General features: G+C 51.5%; 8 protein-coding genes across 8 annotated transcripts; 5 read left to right on the top strand and 3 right to left on the bottom strand.

The window, feature by feature from the left end:
* Positions 1 to 160: 160 nt before the first annotated feature.
* On the top strand, positions 161 to 3,826 carry A1O9_08880 (uncharacterized protein; the record flags this gene model as incomplete). Its single annotated transcript, XM_013402362.1, has 1 exon — positions 161 to 3,826. The coding sequence occupies one exon, from the start codon at positions 161 to 163 to the stop codon at positions 3,824 to 3,826; it is 3,666 nt and encodes a 1,221-aa protein (XP_013257816.1).
* Positions 3,827 to 5,964: 2,138 nt separating this feature from the next.
* A1O9_08879 (alcohol dehydrogenase) lies at positions 5,965 to 7,255 on the top strand (the record flags this gene model as incomplete). Its single annotated transcript, XM_013402361.1, has 5 exons — positions 5,965 to 6,004; positions 6,079 to 6,149; positions 6,203 to 6,271; positions 6,323 to 7,070; positions 7,134 to 7,255. 5 exons carry the CDS (start codon positions 5,965 to 5,967, stop codon positions 7,253 to 7,255), a joined length of 1,050 nt encoding a protein of 349 aa, XP_013257815.1.
* Positions 7,256 to 8,257: 1,002 nt separating this feature from the next.
* On the top strand, positions 8,258 to 8,972 carry A1O9_08878 (uncharacterized protein; the record flags this gene model as incomplete). Its single annotated transcript, XM_013402360.1, has 2 exons — positions 8,258 to 8,438; positions 8,527 to 8,972. The coding sequence occupies 2 exons, from the start codon at positions 8,258 to 8,260 to the stop codon at positions 8,970 to 8,972; spliced, it is 627 nt and encodes a 208-aa protein (XP_013257814.1).
* Positions 8,973 to 10,089: 1,117 nt separating this feature from the next.
* On the top strand, positions 10,090 to 10,938 carry A1O9_08877 (uncharacterized protein; the record flags this gene model as incomplete). Its single annotated transcript, XM_013402359.1, has 1 exon — positions 10,090 to 10,938. The coding sequence occupies one exon, from the start codon at positions 10,090 to 10,092 to the stop codon at positions 10,936 to 10,938; it is 849 nt and encodes a 282-aa protein (XP_013257813.1).
* An 823-nt stretch (positions 10,939 to 11,761) lies between these two features.
* A1O9_08876 (40S ribosomal protein S8-B) lies at positions 11,762 to 12,447 on the bottom strand (the record flags this gene model as incomplete). The annotated part of the gene is made up of 2 exons (XM_013402358.1): positions 11,762 to 12,296; positions 12,374 to 12,447. 2 exons carry the CDS (start codon positions 12,445 to 12,447, stop codon positions 11,762 to 11,764), a joined length of 609 nt encoding a protein of 202 aa, XP_013257812.1.
* Positions 12,448 to 12,779: 332 nt separating this feature from the next.
* Positions 12,780 to 13,588, top strand: A1O9_08875 (small subunit ribosomal protein S10e; the record flags this gene model as incomplete). The annotated part of the gene is made up of 4 exons (XM_013402357.1): positions 12,780 to 12,813; positions 12,880 to 12,964; positions 13,024 to 13,144; positions 13,208 to 13,588. 4 exons carry the CDS (start codon positions 12,780 to 12,782, stop codon positions 13,586 to 13,588), a joined length of 621 nt encoding a protein of 206 aa, XP_013257811.1.
* Positions 13,589 to 13,851: 263 nt separating this feature from the next.
* Positions 13,852 to 15,291, bottom strand: A1O9_08874 (uncharacterized protein; the record flags this gene model as incomplete). Its single annotated transcript, XM_013402356.1, has 1 exon — positions 13,852 to 15,291. One exon carries the CDS (start codon positions 15,289 to 15,291, stop codon positions 13,852 to 13,854), a length of 1,440 nt encoding a protein of 479 aa, XP_013257810.1.
* Positions 15,292 to 15,951: 660 nt separating this feature from the next.
* A1O9_08873 (uncharacterized protein) lies at positions 15,952 to 18,309 on the bottom strand (the record flags this gene model as incomplete). The annotated part of the gene is made up of 2 exons (XM_013402355.1): positions 15,952 to 16,468; positions 16,556 to 18,309. 2 exons carry the CDS (start codon positions 18,307 to 18,309, stop codon positions 15,952 to 15,954), a joined length of 2,271 nt encoding a protein of 756 aa, XP_013257809.1.
* Positions 18,310 to 19,588: the final 1,279 nt, after the last annotated feature.

The following is a 19,588-nucleotide window of genomic DNA, read 5'->3' as shown; positions in this document are numbered from 1 at the left end:
TGCCTTTGGCCCTCAATCCAACACCGTCTTTTGTCACCTACCGCAGTGTGTACCATCGATCGTCACCTAGTTCTACTGCCATCTCATGTATTGACGACGCGGAACTATCCGCCTGAGATTTGTCGACGCTGATCGCAGACGCAGACGCGTGCGAGTTATCATGGCTCCCGGCCCGTCACCCTCATATGAGCAGCCCTCTGGCAGCACTCTTCCCCGGAACCCCCAGACTACATGGCACAATCGACCGCCTCCTGTTGACCTAAACCTACCCGACCTCAATCGTCCCTTGCCACCCCCTCCGGCCTCTGCCACCGAGCCCTATGAGATTCCCACCCTTCGTCGACGGCCTGCTCCCGATGAACCCGACTTAAACACGACGAAACCCGCCCACCATCGCTCGTTCAGTCACCCCTTTCCCCATCTGTTTGGATCTAAGAAATCCGAACGAAAGCATCAGACCAAAGGAGAACATGACGGCACCTCCAGCGCTCCGCGTGAGGGGCGCATGGACGATGTACGAGCTAAGACATTGGGACAGGAAAGTGCTTCTCACCGAGCTGATCGGCAGCCAGTCACGGGGAGGTGTATGACTTGCGATTCGACCGTTAGGTGGCCTCAGGGACTCAAGGTTTTCAGATGTACGACTTGTTTGACCATCAATGATCTGGAACCCAATCACGAGCTGCCACAAGAACCCTCTACTTCCTCTCAAGGTTCACAGCCTCAACGAAGAATAACTCCGTTGTCCTTGGACAGAACACGAGCACTTCTTGACCGATGCCTTGAACAATACCTTGGTTCTTTACTAGAGGATGTTCGGGAAATGGATAGCCCTGAGCCATTGGATAGCCAGTTCAACACCGAGGAATCTTTCCTACTAGATGGGAGTCCCCCAGAAGGCTTGTTATACAGTCAAAATCAAGATGATCAGGATTCACCACCCCCATCACCGCGGGCCGCCATTAAGCCCCGAAGTCCCTCCGAATCCACCTTGACCACTCTCAACACTTCCCAACTCCCTGAAGGCTCATTTGTTCAGGGCTCGTCTGTCGATCCTTTCTCTTCTTCGTTACCAATCAAAGCACGACCAAATAAAGCGAGACCCCAAGATCCGAAGGAACCAAAACTTCGTACCGTTAGTCGACAAATATCTCATTCTGCCATCTTTCGTCAAGTCGAAGACTATATTGCTCGCTGTTTTATTGGTTGTGCCACGTTAAACAACTCCTTCCTCTCGCGGCCTCCGCCAAGTTTCAAACCAAGGACGGGCTCGGGACCACAACCTCGTCGACAACCGTCCGAGCCTGTACCGTCACCACTATTCGAGACTGATGTGTTTTTGTCAGAATTTGATGCCAAAACGCTATTGCTCGGAGATATCGCCGAAAATGGCTCCTGGTGGCTAGGCACGCCCGGGGGAAGATCCTCCAGTACTGGACAGGACAATCAACACCAACGGGACAGGTCACCAGACAAAGGGCGCAACCCGGGAGCAAAGTATGCGAGGATCAATTGGATTGAGCTTGCTGAATGGTATCGGATAGTTATCTATGCAGGTGATGCGTGGGAGTCGAGATGGCAAGCAATGAAATCCAGGATTGCGGACCAGGACCAATTGCAACGTTGGAATTCTATATCCATGAGCAACATTCATCATGACATTATCGATTCTCGTACACACCTGCATAGAAGTTTGCTCAAGGTGACTGAGAATCTCCTCAAGCGCCCCCGACAGCCTCTCAAGCACTCTGAGGATTGCCGATTCCTTCTGATACTTCTTGCCAATCCACTGCTTACACCAACGAGACTAGACGTCGGGAAGCCCTCCAACCCATCAATGCTGAAGAATCCCTTAACAGCAAGAGGCCATGACGAAAGATTACGTGGTTCGCCTTCGAAGCGGATTCAACCCTCCGCTAGGAGACCCGGCAGCTTAGGGCATCACTCCGGGATAATCAAACGGATCTTGGGCTTGATAGCCAATCTTTCCAACGAAATCCACCAGCATTTGGTTTCATGGTTCTCAAAGTATTCAGATGGACATTTTCAGCGCACTGTGGAACTGATTGGGAGCTTTGTTACGTACAGATTGTCCAGACAGCAAAGAAAACCAGCCGTGGCTGAACCAGTCAATCCGACTGATGGGCTCGTTCCAAGCTTCTCAGATTCAGGTCTGCGCCACGCATCGCAGATTCATGCAGCTTTGGAGGGCAGACACTCCTCAACATCCGCCGGTCAATCAGACGGTATGCCAAAGCTGGCCTCCTATGGCGAGGACTGGCAGATCCGGGTCGCAGCACGAGTCATGTCGCTATTTTTCCAAGCGAACGTTGGCCATGCCGCCCGGAAAAGGGATGCTGTCATAGGGCATGAACAGCGGCATCACAGCCCTGGGATGAACGCAAAGTATAACGCGAATTCTCATGGTCAAATCATTCCCGTCAGCAACTTTTATAGCACCATGTTGGATTATGCTGATCTCGTCGCTGATTTCGAAACATGGGAAACGACGAAAAGCAGGTTTACGTTTTGTCAGTATCCCTTCTTCCTCAGCATATATGCCAAGATACATATCCTCGAGCACGATGCGCGAAGGCAGATGGAGGTCAAAGCCAGGGAGGCATTTTTCGACAGCATTCTCAGCAGGAAAGCCGTGAGCCAGTATCTTGTGCTGAGGGTCCGAAGAGATTGCCTGGTGGAAGACAGCCTCCGAAGCGTTTCGGAAGCCGTTGGATCAGGGGGAAACGATCTGAAGAAAGGCCTTAGAATTGACTTCCAGGGAGAGGAAGGGATCGATGCAGGTGGCCTCCGCAAAGAGTGGTTCTTGCTCCTCGTACGGGAGATCTTCGACCCCAACCACGGATTGTTCGTTTACGATGACGATTCACAATACTGTTATTTCAACCCGTTCTGCTTTGAATCCTCTGAGCAATTCTTCTTGGTCGGCGTGCTATTGGGTCTAGCGATTTATAACTCGACAATTCTAGATATTGCATTTCCACCTTTCGTCTTTAGAAAGATGTTGGCCTCGGCGCCTTTGATCGGGGACAAATTGACCTCGACACCGAGGATCGGCCATGGGTACTCGCTTGACGATCTAGCTGAATATCGACCTGCTCTTGCACGGGGCTTCCGACAACTCCTCGAATTTGAGGGCGATGTGCAAGAGACCTTTTGTCGAGATTTTGTGGCAGAGATGGACCGTTATGGCGAAGTCGTCCAGGTGCCACTTTTCCCAGGAGGTGAGAAGCGTGCGGTCACCAACAGCAACCGAAAAGAGTTTGTTGATTTGTACGTTCATTATCTCCTGGATACAGCAGTTACGCGGCAATATGAACCATTCAAGCGAGGTTTCTTTACAGTCTGCGGAGGCAACGCCCTCTCCCTCTTTCGGCCTGAGGAGATTGAGTTACTCGTCCGCGGATCCGACGAGTCACTCGATGTTGCCAGCCTTCGTGCGGTTGCAACCTATGAAGGCTGGCCCAAACAAGAAGGGCCGGCTGAGCAACAACCTCAGGTGGTGTGGTTCTGGGACTTCGTGTGCAAAGTCAGCCCCAGTGATCAGCGAAGGATTTTGAGTTTCATTACGGGCAGTGACAGGATACCGGCAATGGGAGCAACCAATCTTGTCATCCGCATCCAATTGATTCGGGGCAAAGATGAGTTCGATGCACAGGGTCGGCCGACGAACCTACCCATTGAGAAATTTCCAATTGCGAGAACGTGTTTTAATACAATAAGCTTGTTCAAATATGAGAGTCGCCAAAAGCTGGAGTATAAGCTTTGGATGGCTGTTACTAACAGCGAAGGATTTGGTTTGAAATAAAAGCGAAGAATGACTGATGACCGCATCGATGCATTGGTTTGAACTTTGGTCTGGCGGGACGGGGAAATGGACATGATACATTCACGATAGCGAAACACACTTTGATCGTTGAAGGTGCGTTTCCGAGCAGGACAGCGAGCCAAGGGCCTTGTTGGTGTTGCATTGAGCTGCGGTGTTGGGAGGGTAGCGAAGCTGTTTGTTTGCCTGATTTCGCTGGTACCAGCAAATGGAGGGAGGATTGAGGTATTGGACAAAATTCCGCGCCAATGATCTAGTTAGCGGACTGGTGACTATACATGCCTGCATGTAGGAGGGGAGAATCCACCGCTTGTATAATATCACTTGCTGTGTGTTACGTTTGGCATCTCAGCTGTGCTGGTTTACTAGTATAGGATAAAGAAAACGACGATTCTATCCTACGATGCATTCCATCTGCAGCTCGCTGGCATGAACGTCCAGGGGAGTAGGCTAGTGCAATTCACTAAGACTATGCCTCGGCGACGTGATTCTACCGCGAGATTGAGTAAGCTTCATGTTGCTTTCCTTGGTAAGAAGTCGGCCATCTAGAGCTCGCGTGCGAGGTGTGAGGTGTGAGGTGTGGAGTTTCGAAAATCGTCCACTGGGAAACGAATGAGCTCGACTCCAGGTGGTCCTTTAGTGGTAGCACAGCATGTCGGTGCATTTGTTCCTGACACAGGCCCCCGGGCTCATGCATGCTAAGCACTGCGCGGCTGGGGGAATGAGGGGCCACGTGGATAGAAAAATAGTTGATGAGGGCAGGGTGCCGAAGCATCAACACTGCCTGTGTGTGTAAGAAGGGATGGTTGAGAGTGATGAGAGTGAGGGCGGGAGAAGGTTCATGCGGCGTTCTGAGTGCGGAGAGTTGGCATTGGGGTTGGCTGTTCGATGGATGCGCTGTGCAGTAGGGGTACGGGAGCGAGGGAGCGAGGGAACGAGTGGGATGGAAAAGAGCAATTGATAATTCATGTTTTGTTCTTTGGAACTCGAAACATCCGTCACCTTGATAGACCTACCCTACCCTGTCGTACCTAGATAATAATATTTCTCTTTGCGTAGGAGTACGGGTAACCTACATACAGTGGGAGAGTGCCTACAGTTTCCAGCCCGTACGTATGTTTCCCTCGCCTCGCAGAACTCAGGTGGATAGAAACCGCATAAACAAAGAAAGCCGTATATCTTATCGTGTGACTAGTTCGTTCCGCGGGAAGCTTTCCACTTGATATTGGAATGTGTCCCGCGAATAGATAAGAAAAGCCTTTCTGCGGCCCACGAGACTCAAGATAAAAAGAATCGAGGCAATGAGAGATAAATTCAGACCAGACAAAAAGAAAGCATCGCTCCAGTACGAAGGCGGGCATGGGACATGGGGCATGGGGCAGTGGAAGCAGAAGTAAACAAAGTACCTCCTCTAGCGCTGTGGACCTATTTGCGAGACATTTCCTCAAACACCTCTTGTGACGGTGTGTTTACACAGATGGTTGAGCGACGAATGATCGGTCTGGGCCCGAGGGCGTGGAAGTTGAAGCTGGAGCTGAGATGTGCAATCCTAGACTCGCCGACTCAAGATGTTGAGTACTTGGACATATGGATGAAGCTATGCGGAAGGATAGCTCGATATAGTAGAATGCCGGCGCAACAAGCCTAACCATGAGTACATTCTCGTAGACAGAGGCTTTCTACCCAGGTGGATTCGGATTGCTGTGTGTTCTCCTTCCGTAAGTTGCACGATGAAATATCGGAGGGATGGCATTGCAGTTGAACGGGCGCTTGGCTGATGCTGTTTGGACGAGCAGCGCGGCAGAGGGGCACCGGAAGCTCTGAATCCTGAACAATCAAAAAGTCAATCTTCGTAACGAGGATTGCTGCACGAAGGACGCCCCGCACTCGCTTTGGCACTCGGGTGCCTTTGCCCACGCGCTGCAGCCCACGGTCATCTGTTGCTGAAGAGATGGTCAGTAGCTTGGAAACACCCCTCAACATATTCCCTCCATCAGAAAATAAAAGCATCCCGCTCCTGCTGCTCCTGCTGCTCCTGCTGCACTTTCTCCCAATCGTCTAGAATTGCTTCCCTCTGTCTATTCCTCTAACCAGAATCTTGAACATAAACCGCCCGCAACATGGCTCCATCAGACCTTCCCACCAAGATGAAGGCGCTGCGTATGTACCCCCCCTCAGACTCCTGGCTTGGAGCGTCTTGCTAGAACAGGAATCCAGACTGATCTCAAGTCCAGAATACTCCAAGCCCGAGGAGTTCAGCGTCGTCGAAGTCCCTCTCCCAAAACTGCGTGAAAATGATGTCCTGGTATGTGAACCTAGAATAGCTAAGTTGAAGAGGTGGCTGACACCCGCGAATAGCTCAAGGTTAAGGCTTGCGGTGTATGTGGTACCGACCTGCACATCCACGAGGGAGAGTTTCTGGCCAAGGTATGAGTCGAATCTATCCCACCAATGTCCATTGCTCATGATCACTGGCAGTTCCCCTTGATTCCAGGCCACGAGACGGTCGGTGTTGTCGCTGCTATTGGCCCCAAGGTCAAGGGCTTCAGCATCGGAGATCGAGTGGTTGCAGACAACTCCGAGCTCTGCGGTGAATGCTTCTACTGCCGTCGTGGTGAGGAACTCCTCTGTGAGGACTTCCAAGCCCACGGTGTCACCATGGACGGAGGTTTTGCCGAGTACTGTGCATACCCAGCAAAGAGAGTCTTCCCGATCAAGAACCTCTCCGATGTAGATGCCACTCTCCTTGAACCTGCCTCCTGTGCAGCCCACGGTCTCGACAAGATCGCACCAAAGATGGGGTCCAGTGTGTTGATGTTTGGAGCGGGACCTACGGGATTGGTCCTGACGCAGATGCTTCGGCAAAACGGCGGGTGTCATGTCGTCGTTGCAGCCCCGGAAGGCTTGAAGATGGACTTGGCCAAATCTCTGGACGCTGCAGATGAATATGTTGCGCTTTCCCGTAAGGATCCCTCAGCGCAATTCGAGAAGATCAAGAAGGAGAACCCATACGGTTTCGACATTGTCGTCGAGGCCACTGGTAGCGTCAAGATCTTGGAAGACTCGATCAACTATGTGCGGAGAGGCGGCAAACTTGTGGTTTACGGAGTGTATGCCAACAAGGATCGCGTCTCCTGGCCACCAAGCAAGATCTTCGGAGATGAGATCACCATTCTGGGTTCCTTCAGTGAGACATACAAGTTCCCAGCAGCCATCGACTATCTTGGTATGTATTTTCCCCAAGCTCTTATGTGCAATGACCCGACTGGCTAACCATAGCCACATACAGACAAGGGCAAGGTTAAGGTCGCCGGCATTGTCAACAAGACCTTTAAGCTGGAGGAGTGGAAGGAGTGTCTCGAGGCAATGAAGAACAAGAGCGCCATCAAGGCGGCAATTGTGTTCGACTAGAGCATTTCAACTCTCTGAGAAGGCTGTGGAAGCACTAGTCTTGAAGATATTATATGTAGCATGAAAATGACAGACAGAACGTGTATACAATGACGCATAAGGGAAGAAGGGAAATTGGGAAGATCGAAATTACTTTGTCATGTTCATAAGTGTCTGTTGCCTCGATTTGATCATGCCCTGAGTCCGTGACGAGCTCCCCGCATGTCACCACTCTCCATCGACCAACCCACGTGACTCGTGACTCGTGACCGGTGCCAAGCGTTTACGGCTCTTTCATCTTTGGCAGCCTTCGAGTCTCCAGTCTCGGATCAGTGATGACTTCTAGATCATGTAGGAAGGAATCCATGAGTCCTATGTACGATCTCAGCCGGGGTCGACCTCGGACAGCTTCCATCTATATCATGCATATCCTAGTCATGGTTTGACCCCCCGGTTCTATTCGTCTGATGGTGCGACATGTACGGTGCCGCCTCTTGTACTTCTGCACCATGCCGCCGCTCGATTTGGACTTCCTCCGCACTTCTCCTTCCTATGAACTGGTGATAGTGCTTGTCCTAACTCCTGCCAATGCATTCAGGCAACCCAATTGTCATAAAACCTCCCCTCATCCTACCTGACCACCGACGAACAAAATGGAGCAGAAGATAACAAGACTTAGTGTACTAGTTTCACCGCGAGAGTCCCACACCAGGCTATGTTTCGCCTCCGCTAATCGCAGTCTTAGACAAGGTCTGAAATGATGTCTATATTGACGGAACACTATCCCCTTCTCGAAACGCCTTTTGGTTCCCTGTTACTATGGTCTCTATAGGTTGACCAGGTAGTATTAATACGGAGCGAGTGTCCTTCCCTTGGATTGTGACCCTTTCGTTCTACCATTTCGTTCATATTGCCGTCGCCCTCAAGCACTCACATCTCAAATTCCCCATTCAGTTCTAAAAAGAAACAACCTCAAATATCTGATTGACTGCCCATTGTCCTTTCTTAATGCTAACTCCTAAAATGGCGCCTTTACGCTCAACCCTCTTTGCAGCCAGCATCGCCTTGCTTGCACTCTTCCAGCCGATCCAGGCTCAGAATTCTACGAATTCTACAGGAGATGGTGGTGATCCAGTGCTTGATGCATTCTTCATCCAAGATTCCAATGTTGGGGGGCCAGCCTCGACTCGCAGCAACTGGCTGGGTTAGTTGTGACTGCAGTGAGTTCCAAACCTTGATTTTGTGGCCACAATCAGACCCATAATGTCAATTCCAGAATCCATCGTCTACAGTTGTGCTCATGGAATGTGTGGGCTCGAACATTGACACAGGCCTCTGTGGTAATCATCTCTGGATAGTCACATACGGTCCCAGAACATGGGTTTACGACGACTCCAACGGGAATATCGCCTTGACAGCAAAATGCTCTCTTGCACAAAGCACAAGCAGTGTGGTCTGTAGCATGACGCTGGCTGCGCCCAAAGAGGTTTTCACCAACACAAATGCAGACGTCAGCGCACTGATAACTGCCACGGGTGTACCGCTCTCGAGTAAAGTCGTTACGGCAACGGTTAGGCCGACAGACATGGTCAGCCTTTCCGTCACGATCACTGGTGGACAAGAAATACTAGCGGCTGCTGCAACTGCAACTCCAGCTGGGAGCAGTGGCACGAAGATAAGTCCGCTTTTCAGTGGATTCATCGCCAGCTTTCTGTCGCCTACGATGATGCTTCTGTAACCTGAAGCGTGGAATTGATTTTCACTTGCCCATCTTCGCGTACAGAACCATCTTGCTGCTCCTCGGGCGTTGGCAAGTGTTTCATTGGGCGCTGGGGCTCGAGGATTCGCATCAAACAGCTCAGCATCTTTCCACGTACAGGTCATGTCAATTATCGAAATTTTCGGAAGGTCCACTTTCTGTGGCACTAAACGGCCAAAAAGTAGCGTTTTGCAGTCATGTATAGAGGCCTCATCTGGTCAGCGTCATCATGATGTGCGCACTGTAAGGCCGAGAGATTCCTGCTACCATCTTCGAATGGTACGAAATAGCGCCTGAGAGACACGATGAGATCATGGACATCTGTTCCTTGGTGGCTCAATCTCAGCCATGGTTAATCTCGAAGCCGAGCCCATCGCGCGCCCTTGTCACCACCAAGCGTACGAAGTGTATCTGGGTGTTAACAGCGATTTTTCGTACAAAAGTGATCGAGTGGGAGGAGAACGCACAGAAGTATTATTGCTTCCAGAGTACCTTTCTCTTTCCGACTATGGTTTATGATTCAGATTGATCTCAGCCCCTTTCCCCCATCTACTCCGTTCCCGTTTCTATTCCCCCCTATCCAATCATGTTTGCCCAGCCTTGCGCCCAGACGACGAAACACCGTGGAACGGATGCGCTGATGAAGAGGTGGCCACATGTTTAGTACCTGCGTACTCTCTTTGCTGATGTTGTTTGGATTCGAAACCTACGGGCAGAGCAGAAAAGTTACGCGCAATAGGACGGCGTTTTCCGGAGAACTCAGTTCAGCATTCAAAAAGTGCAGGACTGCGAGAACAAACACATGATCAGATAAAGTGAATATCAGAGTGTCTACTGCCTCACCATCAGCACTCAATCCCAGCCTCCCGATAAACGGTTCTGCGCAGAACTGAATACAAGTGAGAGTACTTTCAGTTCATCCTGAATCCTCTTGTTCCAAAGGCATTGTTGACTCTACTTCCATTCATACCTTCTCAAGTATTCCTATTCATCTCTCTCACAGCATCAATACAAGCCCATTGCTATCATTCTTCAAGACCCTGTACAACAGTATCATCGTCCATCTTCATCCTCGCCATTCAAAATGTCTTCCTCGATGACTTTCACCCTCCCAATGAGAACCAGCCTCAAGTCTCCCAGCAACAGCGTCACTCTCCTTCCTGCGTTCACCCTTTGCTACGAAGACAAACCAGAAGCACTGGCTCATCTCCTCGAGAAAAAGACTCCTCTCCCACTCAAGAATCTCTTCACCAACAATGAGTTCATGGCCTATGTCATCACCAAGGAGCCAGGACCGAGCGTCCAGTATGAAAACCTCCGACCAGCTCTTACTGCCTTGCGTCCATGGTTGCGAGTCTCCGCCAACGGCAGCAAGCTCCTGACCTTCTACAAGGACTTCCTCCAGCTCCACGGCCAATGGGTCGTCGCAGCGGCCGAGCTGGCAGGCTTTGAAATCCACACCCAGCTCATGCACGCCCTTCACCTCCACAGAGGCGACGAGACACTCATGGCCCACCTCAAGAAACACATCCCCCAGCTCGCCAGCAAGCTGGCCACAACGCCCAGCCCAATCACCAACCGCGCCGGATGGGACGCCTCCGTCAAAACCACTCAGGACAAGCTCAAGTCGAAAGCCTTCTCCTTCGCCGAGCGCCTCCACGCCCTGAAAACGTCCGACACCTTCTGGACCCAGCACGGCCGGCTCCTGGCAGCCATCGAACTCTCGGAGAAGAAACTCCGCAACCTGCGTGCCGCGAACGCCGGACACACCTCACACCTGGGCTCTGCCCGCCGGCGCAACGACCGCGTCACCGTCCGTCAGCTGGGCACGAGCGGCACCATCCCTCACCCACCCCATGTCGAAGAGTCCATCAGAGACTTCACCAAGGAGGAGAAGGCAAGCTACTTCAACTTCAACGAGACCGTCGTCAGTGCGGCTGCTTGAGATAGGGGGAAACAGAATTTCGAGCCTCGTCTCATTTGTATGTAAGTGTTACCTATTTCTCACTCCTTTCCCTTTCCCACTCCGATTTCCACTGCCCGTATCTAACAACACCTTCTGCTTCTTAGTATTTTCAATTGGAACAAAACACAGACAAACAAACAGTGGATAGCGAGTGATGTTCACAGACACGTCATCGACCGACCCGGGCGACCACCAAAATATGAAAAGGATGGTCGTGTTGGCCACATTCCAAGCAGTCGGTAACCAAGACATTGTTACACAGAGTATGCCTTGCCCCGTGGTCCCAAGTCCCTGTCGACGCAATCATTAGAGGTGTATGTGCTGGCTTGCATGCTGTTCTTGCGAAATACGCATGTATATCAGAAAATCATTGGGCGGAAAAATTATCATGCAGCGGGACGAATGAACGGGTCGAACAGGACCAAAGATTAATCAGGTTGGATCGAAGGAACTAATGAATTGGATTGGAATCTGATCTTTTTTTAGTCAATTCTTTCTAGCTTGGGATGGGTAATTCTCCGTGATTCATGACCATGATCATGTCATGACAGGGAGCCGTGAGCTAGAAAAGAAAGAAAGGTAGTCATAGTTGGTAGGGGCACAATGACCAGCTCAGTACTTTCACATCCTTCCACAGCTCTCATGATTTGTACATGGTTTTCATGTTTCAGCATGGCTGTCATAACGTTCCCCCACACACATTGAGTTTTGCTTGCCCCAGTTCCCCATGACAAGAACTCCTCTGGACCGTTGAATCACGCCTAACCCTCTGGGTTCTCTGTCTCGCACCTTGACCTCACCCTTACTTCCTAATGGCTCTCTGGTAGAAGGCCAACTCATCACCCTCGAGGATGTACCCGTCAACTCGTCCACTCTGGCCCGGTCTCGAGCTGATAACGGCAAACAGTCTACCGGCCTCGAACTGTCTCTCCAAAGCGGGCTCGATCTTTCCACTCTTCTTCAATCGCTCTTCACGCTTGGCTGTGACGGACTTGCTGACTTTCTTGTCCTCTACGGCCTCGCCCTTCTGACCTTGTCGCTTTCGGCCAATGGTGATGCCGTAGTGAGCCTCGTACCAGGTACGGAAAGGTGCAGCGTCGACCTGGACAACGGCGGAGCGGGTGAGGGTGTTTGTGCGGACGAGTTCGTTGTTGGAGGGGTGGAAGGCGACGACAATCACGCGGACCTTGCGGGCGATGCCCTCAGATCCCCAGGAGAAGTTACCGCTCTCGATTCTCAAGGCTCGGTACTTGGTGTTTCCACCTCGGGTGCGTACAAGATGGATTCTCTTGTTGCCGATACGAGTGTTGGCTGGTTGACGGCCTTTTTCAAAAGCTCTGCACGGAAAAATTGGGTATCAGTATTTTTTGCTCTCTTTTCGCAATACAAGTTAACCATCGAAAGTGTGATTTACCTCTTCTTTCGGTAGTATGCGCGCTTTGCACCGGTTGCGGACCGCTTGTGGCGGCTGTCTCGTGAGATACCCATGATTGCGAAACTGAAGAGGACTGTAAAACGAGTGAGATGTCAGCTATGGATTTTCAGACGATGTTCATTCGAATGCGGGTGTCGTGTGCGTTAATTCTTGCTGGTTGAAGCAATAAATTCTCGATGGGGGTTTGCCTGCGCCCTGCGACGATTCCGCGACAAAGCAAAATCCGTGTGAGGTTTCTTGAGACTAACCTGACGAAGTACCGGCTCTTCAGCGAGCAATAAGAGTATGCAGTTCGAGAGTTGTGGGTTTGTGAGGTGGTTTAAACTTGGCCAACAAAAAATCCAGGTGTAGTTCAAAGCGCTGTGGTAGAGTGAGGGCAACTTCGATGTGCGAGCGCCAAGAAAATCCGCACTTGCCAAGTTTGCTCACCCACTAAAAGTTTCCCCTTCGACTTGTGGCCGAATTGATCGATCGACTGAATTCAGACCTCACTCAAACCACCACATTTCTCTCCTCTGACACTCAGCATCGTGTGCGATTCCACGAAGAGCGCAAGGAACTCGCAACAATGTACGGTCACCCCTTCGATTATCATTACCGCATGGCCAGAAGACTAACTCACGCCGCAGGCTTATCCCTAAGGCCGATCGCAAGAAGATCCACGAGTACCTCTTCAAGGAGGGTGTGCTCGTGGCCAAGAAGGACTACAACCTCCCTAAGCACGGTGACATCGACACCAAAAACCTCTTTGTACGATTAACCCGTCGAGACAATTGCGTTGGACCTGCGTAACTGACCGGGTCTGAACTATAGGTCATCAAGGCTCTGCAGTCCCTCACCTCTCGCGGCTATGTGAAGACTCAGTTCTCCTGGCAGTACTACTACTACACCCTGACTCCCGAGGGACTCGACTACCTGCGCGAATGGCTCCATCTGCCGGCTGAGATTGTTCCCGCAACTCACATCAAGCAGCAACGCTCGCACGCTCCTCCTCGTGGTATGATGGGTGGTGAAGACCGTGAGCGCCGTGGTGGAGGCCGTGGTGGTCCTCGACGTGACGGTGACCGTGAGGGTGGTTATCGTCGCCGTGATGCTGGTGAGGGCAAGGAAGGCGGTGCTCCTGGCGAGTACACTCCTCAATTCCGTGGAGGCTTCGGCCGTGGTCGTGGTGCTGCTCCCCCTGCGGCCAGTTAAATGGTCGGCCATGGAACGACGGACCAAGGAGTCTGCAAATGACGGATTGATATGGATACGGCTATGGACGTCTCTAGCAAGGCCTACAAGGCTCGGGCTCCAACCGAATCAATATTGGAGGCTGGCAGGTACTATCATGTCCTATCTTAAGGACATTTTTCAGATACCAATGAAACAAGAAACACAATGATGCGGCCATATTTCAAACCGCTCGGTCCAAGTAGCCAGCTCGTAATTTTCGTTTCCTACCTCTCATTAACTACCTAGTCAAAATCTCCCCTTTCCTTCCTCAGCCTATCCATCCTCAGCACCGAATGCATCAACACATTCGCACCCACAGCACAATCCTCCTGCTCACACCACTCCACAGGATTGTGACTAACACCATCTTTACACGGCACGAAGACCATCGCGGTAGGACAATGCATATTGGTGCCAACACTATCATGGCCGGCACCACTGGTCATACGTCGGACTTTACGCTCGACCAAATCATGATTGCCCCCAAGTACGCCCGCAGCAGCCTGCTCCACACACTGGATGGCATCGGGGTGGAATTTGACACCAGCACTGGAGAAATCCTCCTTCATCTCGAAGCCGATCTCGGTCAGATGGCTCTTCCTGCCGTCACCGGTGGTCAGGCTGGCGATCTGGTGGCACGAGGCGTTGATCATATGTAGCATCTGCGCCAGTCCGGAATCCGAAGGGTGCCGGATGTCGAGGCTGAGCTTCACCTCTCCCGGGACCGTGTTGACGCTGCCTGGTGACAGACTGAGCATTCCCACCGTGGACAGACCACCGACGCTCTTCGCGACTTCTCGTACAGTGGCGATGAAGAGAGACGCTGAGTAGAGGGCGTCGGCGCGGTGATCGAAATCCGTCGTCCCAGCGTGGGATTCTCGTCCCGTGATGGTGGCCGTGAACCATTTGTACGCCTGGACTCCCTCCACAACGCCGATGGCTTGGTGGGCAGCTTCCAACTTCGGACCCTGCTCGATATGGAGTTCAAAATGCGCCCCGATGGGCATGCCCTTAGGACCAACCGGTAGACTGCCCAGATACCCGATCTTTTCCAACTCCTCCTTCACGGTCGTGACCAGTCCAGTGGGACTCACACTCTTCAGATCCCACGCATTCTGAAGCCCGACTCGTCCAGACCAGACACCACTCCCCATCATGCTGACGGGATACTTCGCGCCCTCCTCGTTAGTCCAATTAACGACGCCCACCGGCCCTTCCGTCTCGATCCAATTTTCATTCAACGTCCTCAACATCTCCACCCCCGCAGCGACGCCCAGAATCCCATCGAACCTGCCCCCAGAAGGCTGCGAATCCAAATGGCTTCCTGCGAACGTTGCAGGAGCTTCGTTGGTCAGACCAGGGCGCACCGCGAAGATGTTCCCGATCTGGTCGACGTGCGTCCTGCAGCCCAGTGACTCGGTCGTGCTCACGAACCAGTCGCGCGCCTCTTTGTCTTCTTTGCTGAGTGTGAGGCGCTTGAGCCCGACCCGTTTGATGTCGCTTGGGTCAACGCCTGTGGGTTCGGTCCAGCGTGCTGTGGAGTGGATTGTGTCCCACAGCCGGTCACGGTCGACTTGGAGGCCGGATAAAGCGGGTCCGTCCAGCTCGGTCGTTCGTAATAATGTAGGTGCTGATTTTGTAAAGCCTCGTCTGATGCTGGAGCCATGGACTGTTATTGCCATGGGTGGCCTCGCGGAAAACAACGAGCGTGACGCCCGCTTCAGGACCGTATTTGCGAGTACTGTAAACGACATGCCGACGTTTAGCTGTGAAAGCTCCCGGGAAGTAGGAATGAATCCGGCGATTCCTCAACGCGATATTTACGCCGATATATTGTGATCTGTCAGATCCAGAAAAGGAGACACTGAGTCGGTTCGCAAGCTGCTTCGATCGCTCGCTGCCCTTTCTGATTATACGTGAGCATCGGCCAGAAGTCCTTCGAACTGCATGCGTGTTTCGAGTTCTGGCGAACTCATTCACTTCACATCTCGTCTGGGAAACCCTTCTTGGATCATAAGGCGTTGGCAGTGGAGTATCAGTCTATTGGTATGTGGGCAGGTAGGAATGAGGATTGAAGTGGGCATGTCCGACAAATGGGGGGTTCTTTTCTTCGAAGTCACTTGCACTCGAAAAACACAACGATCTATTTGTGAGACCAGCAACATCACGAAAAGAACACATTAATATTTGATATTCAGCATCAAAATTTTAGTTCCTCATGAGATGGATAGATAGATCGATCTGGGCCCCCTAGATGTTAGTGCCTGAAATACAGGTAAATCAACCACCACGTTTTTATTACGATGACCCATCAAACGCAAACTTGGGATTTCTCTCCTCCTTCACTGATCTTTAGCCAACTCAAATAGCGCAATAGTCTCGCAGAAATTCGCCCTATTCACCGAATAAGGCACGATACTCGTGCCCTCATAACTGATCATAAACTGCGAGCCCTTGGTGCTCAGTGCCCAGAGGTAGATATCCGACGAGTTGCGGATATCGACCATGCGTTCCTGACAGCTTTCGGTCCCCAAACATGCCTGGGTGTTCCAGTTCTCGAAGAAGTTGTACGCGCCGCCGCCGTACAAGAAGATCTGGCTGGAGTTGACGAAGCGCAGCGCCCACGTCCGCGCGCAGTTGGCCTGAACGCAGTCCTCGTATGTCGGGTCGTGCCAACTGGCCTGCGGCGTGAAGGGGAGTAGTGCATTGGGGTTACCCTGGAAGTACGCCGTCTCGTGCTGGACGTGGCCTATGAAGATGTTCCTCGCGTTGGTGAACTGATAGTCGTAGAATACTGAGTGTTCAGATGCCGTCCCGTACATCCATACCGGGCCGTTCTCGCTTTCTATCAAGAAGCCCCTGAGAGGTTGTCAGCCTTGTGTGTCTTTTTTCAAAGATTTACGCCATACGGCCCTATACATAGCCTATGGGAGATTTGGTACTCACGCTTTGTTGAAGATGTATATCTGTTCTCTGTCGTCCATGTCCAGCTCGTGATCCGCGACCCAGCCCCACGTGTTTTCAAAGTACCCGTCGGCTTCTTTCGTAATGTGCAGCAGAAGGAACGCGCCGATGCAAGCCGACAACTTCGGGTGGCCAGGCGCTATGGGAATTGCAGGTGTCTTGATGCAGGTATTCTGCTGTAGCTGCGTACCAGCGGTCCCACCTATACGCCAGTGCGCATCCCACATGCCTGCTAAAGCAGGTCCGGCGGCCTTGATATTCCATTCGATCATGATCGCACCAGCACACGGGCCTTGAGTCTCAAATATCAGGTCGGACAGCTCTACCGTGCCGACCTCGCCCGGGTTCCCGATTTTCCACATCACCTTGGGATTGAATTCGTCCTGGAAATATGGACCCCGGCACATGATGATGCTGAGCAACTCGCCCGTGATTTTGAGATCCTTGGGCACCAAGATTGTCGTCGTCACCACGTAGGCACCTTTGTCGAAATAGACAATTTTCCCCTGCTGTGCGGCCGTGTTGAATAAATTCTGCATGGCTACCGACTCATCAGCCGCGCCATCTCCGACCAGGCCGAAGGCCTTCGCACTGATGAAGTCAGTTGCCCAATTCAGTTGTTCGTACTGCGGCTTGACCCGGTATACATAGGCGCCAGAGCTGTCAACCAGATTCGATGGCCGAGGGATAGGTGCGAGCTTTCTTTGGATCGTGGTTTCTTGGGCGGAGTATACCGTTTGGCTAGCGTTCTCGTAGACACAGCTGGTGCCATTAAAGACCTGGCCATTCAGAGCCTGTCCAGCTGTTGTCCAGGCATTACCTTGCGCGAAGAGCTCGACGAACTGGCCACCGGCCAGGATAGTGCGTGCCGCTGTGCCACCGCCTGCTGAGATCGCACTTATGCTAGCTGTGAAGTCAACTCTTTCTATCACCAAGGTACCGGCCGCCTGTGGAGAGCTAAAGCCAGGTATGTATGCAGTGATAATGCCCTGCGTCGCAGCTATGTTGCTGTCGATGAGTACCAGCGAGCCGACTGCTTGATTTGCTGTACCTCCATTGCTCATGTCAATACCGACGTCGCAGTTGACGATCGTAATTTGTGTGAACAGCCACAACCAGTCGAAATTCATTTTGATGGCTGTCGAACAACCGTCAAATCTGATCGATCGCGTGGTGAACTGCTGGTTTCCTAGGTATGCTCCAATTGCGCCACCAGTGATGACCATGTCAGAAAAAAAGCTTCCTGAGCCATTCTCCATGTAGATACCTTGCTGCTGATTGTTCACGACATCCTTCGGTACCATGTTGATTACAATGTTCTGCATGCTGGTTGCTTGAGCCACCTGCCAGTGAATACCGGCGCAGGTCAAAGGCGCGCCGGTCATATCGATAATGAAATTTCGTAACTGGCGAAAGAAATTATTCTGATTTGCATGCCACTGGTTCCCACTGCCGCTGGGAATATAGGGAAGCGAATCGAACACGGCCAGACCAATTTGGCCATTGGTATAATTAGCTTGCACCTTGATAGTGGGCGGAGTGACAGCGTCTCCCACGATCTGGGAGGCATAGTACATGATCAAAGGTTTTGAGACTAGGTATGTGCCGGGCGGGAAGTATACAAGTGCTGGAGTAACGGTAGAAGACTCGCAGAATCTACCAAAGGTTACGTTGCCACCACCACATCGATTTCCAGGTGCTTGGATCGCACGATTTATGGCATCGCTGTCATCCATAATACCCCCACCTAATGCCAAAGTCAACTTTCAGTTTCAACTAGTCAAAGAGCTGCCTTTGAGACCTACCTGTGGCACCATAGTCTTTCACGTTGCGGAAGACAGGATAACTAGGGTCTTGAAACGCAACTTTGCCAACATGCGGCTTGTTCGCCAGCCAGTAGGTAGATTGCTGTACTGATGAAGGTATGACATAGAAAAAATATAGTAAGGTCAGCACCAGTGTCGACCACATCTTGCCAGAACACTGCAATCAAAAAATGGTCGGTGAGGATATTGTGACGTTGACTGGGACCCATGTCCTGCTTTGAACAAGATGTAACCAAAGGAGAATCCCATTTTGAGACGCGTCACGATGGCTGGAGGACGCGCCTGAGCTTCTCACCCCCTTGGAGTATTCAAACATCGAGGAATGTATGCTTGGCTGGAATGTGTGTCCGTACCAAACCAAAATTCTTGTGAGGATAACCCTGAAAAGGCCTTCGTTAGCCATGCAATTCCACCTTTCGCCACATGTGCACTCTCTCACCATATACCATCATACTGAACACGCTTCGACTCGCAGGTATGAAGGCCTCAATGCTCATTATGCTGACGGTCAACTTCTTTGTCCTAGGCACGCATGGGCTTGGGATCGACAGAAGGGGTATCAGGTGAGCGAATTGAACAGAAGTTGACTGAATATTCATTGACGCGATGCCGTAGGGAGGATGTAACCATGGAGACTTCTGAATTTTCGCAACTCCCATGCACGAAGTGTGAACACGAGCCAGCAATTTGCTGTTGGACTCACTGCCAAAGCGATGGGTATTGTCCCTCGTTCATTAAGGAGAATATTGGTATGAGGATTGGTGGTGAAGATATAGCCAGGAAACGCGGGGATGATGCTATATTTTGAGCAACTTTTGGTAAATGGGGTCCCGCAGACATTGACTCGCCTCCTCAAAGCTGTTTCACTCCCAAAGTCAGCACAAGAATCAAGCAAAGTGTCAGATATGCCCAACCTTGTTAGCGATCACAGCGTACTTCTTTGCTTCCCAAGCAGCATACGTGGGAGATATATATGAGAAACTCAATACTTCTGCCACAAGCATGCCGACTAGGAGAGCCTCGGATTGCCATAGGGAAACTAAACCAGTTACATGTAACACACATATAATATTAAGCTATGTTGGGGGATATCAACCGTGAAAGATCGCTCAAAAACCCAGCTCCCTTCCTGACTGCCTGGGATTCGTACATTGCCTCCCTCATGTTTGCCTCACAATGACAAGGCTGC

The sequence above is a fragment of the Exophiala aquamarina genome, assembly GCF_000709125.1.
Source record: "Exophiala aquamarina CBS 119918 chromosome Unknown aczIA-supercont1.8, whole genome shotgun sequence".
Taxonomy (NCBI): Eukaryota; Fungi; Ascomycota; class Eurotiomycetes; order Chaetothyriales; family Herpotrichiellaceae; genus Exophiala; species Exophiala aquamarina.
Note: the sequence above shows the minus strand (reverse complement) of the source record. Positions and strands in the feature narration are given on the sequence as shown.